Source organism: Nestor notabilis, unplaced genomic scaffold (assembly GCF_000696875.1).
Source record: "Nestor notabilis isolate BGI_N333 unplaced genomic scaffold, ASM69687v1 scaffold4576, whole genome shotgun sequence".
Taxonomy (NCBI): Eukaryota; Metazoa; Chordata; class Aves; order Psittaciformes; family Psittacidae; genus Nestor; species Nestor notabilis.
In genome coordinates, this window is record NW_009934107.1 from 66,651 (window position 1) to 70,676 (window position 4,026).

At 36.4% G+C, this 4,026-nt stretch overlaps 1 protein-coding gene across 2 annotated transcripts in view; it reads right to left on the minus strand.

Annotated features, from left to right (window-relative positions):
• The window catches only part of ZMYM2 (zinc finger, MYM-type 2), a 62,843-nt gene extending 59,261 nt beyond the window's left edge, over positions 1 to 3,582 (minus strand). Inside the window, exons 1-2 of one of the 2 annotated variants that reach the window (XM_010017157.1) lie at positions 3,091 to 3,582; positions 2,733 to 2,826 (exon numbers count right to left, since the gene is read on the minus strand). In XM_010017157.1, coding sequence (XP_010015459.1) covers positions 2,733 to 2,826; positions 3,091 to 3,582 — 586 coding nt within the window. Of the gene's footprint in view, positions 1 to 2,732 lie in introns of both variants that reach the window. The other variant, XM_010017156.1, reaches the window with a different exon arrangement.
• Positions 3,583 to 4,026: the final 444 nt, after the last annotated feature.

The window sequence follows — 4,026 nt, forward strand, 5'->3', positions numbered from 1 at the left end:
GGAGAGAGGGGTGATAATTAGGGAACAAGTCATGCTTGCATCTTCAAGGCTTCAAATCCCCTATATAGGAAGCAAACATGAATAAATCTTGTCCAAGATGCAAGCTAGAATGTCTTTAGGTAACGGACTAGTTCTGAGATTTGCAAAGCTGCTCTGTGAACTGATGTATTAAGCCCTTACATAAAGTTTTTGTTAAACAAATGCTAACTAGCAAATCCCTAAAGAAAGTTGTGGTATCTGGAAAAAAGTTTGCTACCCATCTTCTTACATCCTATTTCTGAACTATAAGCAGTGTCCTTCAATCTATGATCTTCAAATTATATAAATGAAAAGCATTTTTATTATCAGTGGGCTTAAATTAACCAAGCAGAAGTCTCCACATCCATTGGAAATATTTTAGAAATCTGGAAATCAGAACGGATGGAACATCACTGATACAGAAAAGATGAATCTAGCCTTAGCAATCTCAGACTTTTATTGTGTAGAATATATTAAACATGTTTAAGATCAATTGCTTCCTGTCACATTATCAATGTTTCTAACAGGTAGGTAGAAATCTGGAAATCAGAACAGAGGGAACATCACCGATACAGAAAAGATGAATCTATCCTTAGCAATCTTAGACTTGTATTGTTTAGAATATACTAAACATGCTTAAGGTCAATTGCTTCCTGTCACATTATCAATGTTTCTAACAGGTAGGGTTAACTGCTACTGACAAGATTTTCTAGAAGAAAAGGAGGTATCTTCCAGGCAAGAAGAAGAAAACTGAAACTTAGAAAGGTGGAAAGGCTTTCAGGCTACAAGTACATAAATGACCTGCACCTACCGTGTTTCAGGCTTTTTCTTGCGTAAAAGCCATTTCCACTATAGCAGTCTTCCCTCCTTCCTCCTCTTGTTTATTCTCGTGTTCTTTTTAATTCCTCGTTCGGTGTTTTTCTCCTTCCCTCTCACCTGTGGCAGCCCTTCCTGCTTCCTTTTGAACCTACTGCTCTTTATTTTTCACATACAAAGTCCACAACCATAAAAAAATCCTGTATATGTACACCTTGAAATAAGTATCTCATATCCACTTGTAAACCTGCTTTTCGCTCCCTTCCTCTGAGTGGGTCTTTTTCATCAAGTCCCTAAAAGGGCTTCCAGACACTACTCCAATCTTACTGAATCTTATTTCAATACGGCTATGGTCCAAGTCTATTACACTGCATTCACACTGGCAAAGTTCTGGTTTGTCTCTGTTGATCACACCAAAAATATAAGTTCAATAGCTTAAGGGAAAGCACATGCTGATTTGTCTTAAGATGCACTCTGCCCAAGAAAAACAAAGGCACTATGTTAAGGTAACAAACGTTTTAACTTCTCATCCACAGCTACTTGGCCATCTGTGATAAAACAATAATCATCTATGTCTACGGGATCAACTAGCAATACTGGGAATGTTGGATTTAGAAGATTAGGAACTGAATTCCTAAATATTTCAGAGACATCCAAACTATAAAACTTACCAGCTTTCAACTTCAGGAGTCAAATATTGAGTTCAGTTTCAAGCTTAACACAAAACCCCCACAAGCTAACTTCCAACTTAAAGCTTGGCTTCATCCTGCCATTTCCATAATACAATATGAAATGCCTGTGCAAAAACACATTTGGTAATACATGACCAAACTGAAGAACTGTATCTGCTGAAAATAACTTGAAACACCCCCAAACACATGTGTTTTAACCAGTATATGAACAAGTTAAGAAATCGTGAATTAACAAGGGTCTACTGCACCTAGATTGTAATGGGTTTAAATTTTCCTTTTAAAATGACCTTAACTAGTCTGAAGTTTAACCTGTAGCAAAAGTGATTTGGGTTTTTCCCCACTTTTAGCCTAACATGGCAGCAGAACACCAGTATATGCTGGAACCTGGAAAATTTTAAATTACTCATGTGAAACCTTAAATTCTGTAGAATAGCAACTCCAGAAGACCATTTATGGCTGCTCCCTTTGGCTTTCAGCAATATCCATTTACTGGCTAAATCAGGAGACAATATACTGCTATTTGCACAGAGATATACAACAAAACCAGAAAATTCAAATTTATATTGTACGATATAAATACATATTATCACAGGTGATTAGAAAGCAATTATAAAGTGTGTACAAGTTACTGCAGGAACACGCAAGTCCACAAGTAACTTGGACCCCGCTTTGGTAAGCACTGTAAACACTAAGAATTGCTCAGTATGCAATGAATTATGACAGCTAGCTACTTACAACTTATGATCAGACTTTTTAATTTTCTTTTTCTGCACATCAGATTATATTCAGATGGCAAGACAACAGATCAGTAGAAGACTTCAATAACTTTGATGCATTAAACTGGTCAAAAAACTCCACAAAAAGGTATAAAAGTTGCATAGATATGCTAAGCTTTAGTTGCGTCAGTTAAAGGAGTAGACTCAAGCCAAAGAAAGCTTTGCTTTAGATACAAATACTTATGTCTCAAACCACCTGCAGGTATCACTAACTGCTAAATTGGTATAGTTTACCTACCTAACAGATTATATCATGGATCATATTTTACTCTGGAGTCACAGATACAGTTGTGATAGGGATGAAGAGAACCGAAATCTTGATACATATTAAGCTAAAATACTAAGCAGTGCCACTGCCAGAAAGTATTTTAATCAAACATTTTATTATTTATTTTCAGCTTGTAAAGAAATGTTGAGAATTGCAACTTACCAGGATTATGATGAGTCACAGATTCTCCATTTTGAAATACATCTCCAGCCACATTCATTCTACCAGGATTGAAAGGTCCTACACCAGTCTTGGTCTGTGAAGTCAAAGATGGGGTGTATGTTTGCATATTAGCACCAAAATTACTTGACTGCAGTCCGTTAGATATATCTCCCAAGTTGGCATTCTGCAGTGAGGTTACATGTGTAATCATTAAGTTCATGTCACGCCCTTCGGCATTTTCTAAATGACCATCACTCACAGAGCTCATAGCACCTGTTTCTAATGTAGTAACATTAGCAATCTGAATTTCAGAGTCTGGTTCTGTGGTTATACCACTATTACCTATTCCTGAATTTACCTTACTTCTTGAAAAACTGGAAGCTGAGAATTCCGTATCGTTGGTTCTATTTTTACATTCTGGAAGTCTTCGTTCACTAAAACTGGAAGCATTCTTCTCTTGTCCTTGATTTGTTTCAATGTCTTCTTCATCATCAATAATAATAGTTTCACTTACACTCCCCTTCTGAGAATTTAAATCTTTTGGACGAGAAAGCATTTTGCAATCATTCCCTTGAAGTTCTTCATTTTTTGATGATGTAAAAGCAGCATTCCTTTGATCGGCTATCAGTGATGTGGAGTTTTGTGGAGGTTGTATAGGTTCAATAAAAACTACATCATCATCATCTTCTATAGGTGAGTTTTGAAATTTATTAGGCCTAGAAACTAAAGAACTTGGGGGGCCTCCAAATGTATTTCCTACATTTGCAAGACCTGCTGCCATGGTGGTATTCCCTAGCAGACCAGGTTTATGTTCAGACAGTTCTAATCCTCCCAGAGGACTCGTGTCCATTCCAGATCTGCTGTTTAAAGAAAAAAATAAAGCAAGAAAAAAAACACACCTGACTTCAGAGTAAGATAAAACTTTCCAATAAAAGTTCTTAAACACACCTACAGAATTAATAGTTCCAGCTTTTACTTTGTTTTCTCACTAGATGATCTTTAAGGTCCCTTCCAACCCAAACCATTCTATTATTCTTCCTGAGATCACGTAAAGAAAACACAGTTTCTCTATGCTCTTCTTTGAATCTCTTAACATTCATTTACTTTCTAATCCTATGCTACCAAAAAAATACTGCCATCACCAACATTTCCCACACATTAGCTACACATCATTAGTTTAGCAATACATATATAGGAAATAGAATTTTTTATGTTACATGATCCCAATTTCTTAGTGTCTTTCCCACCCATATATGCACACAATGATGCTGTAACACTGCTTTTACTATACCGC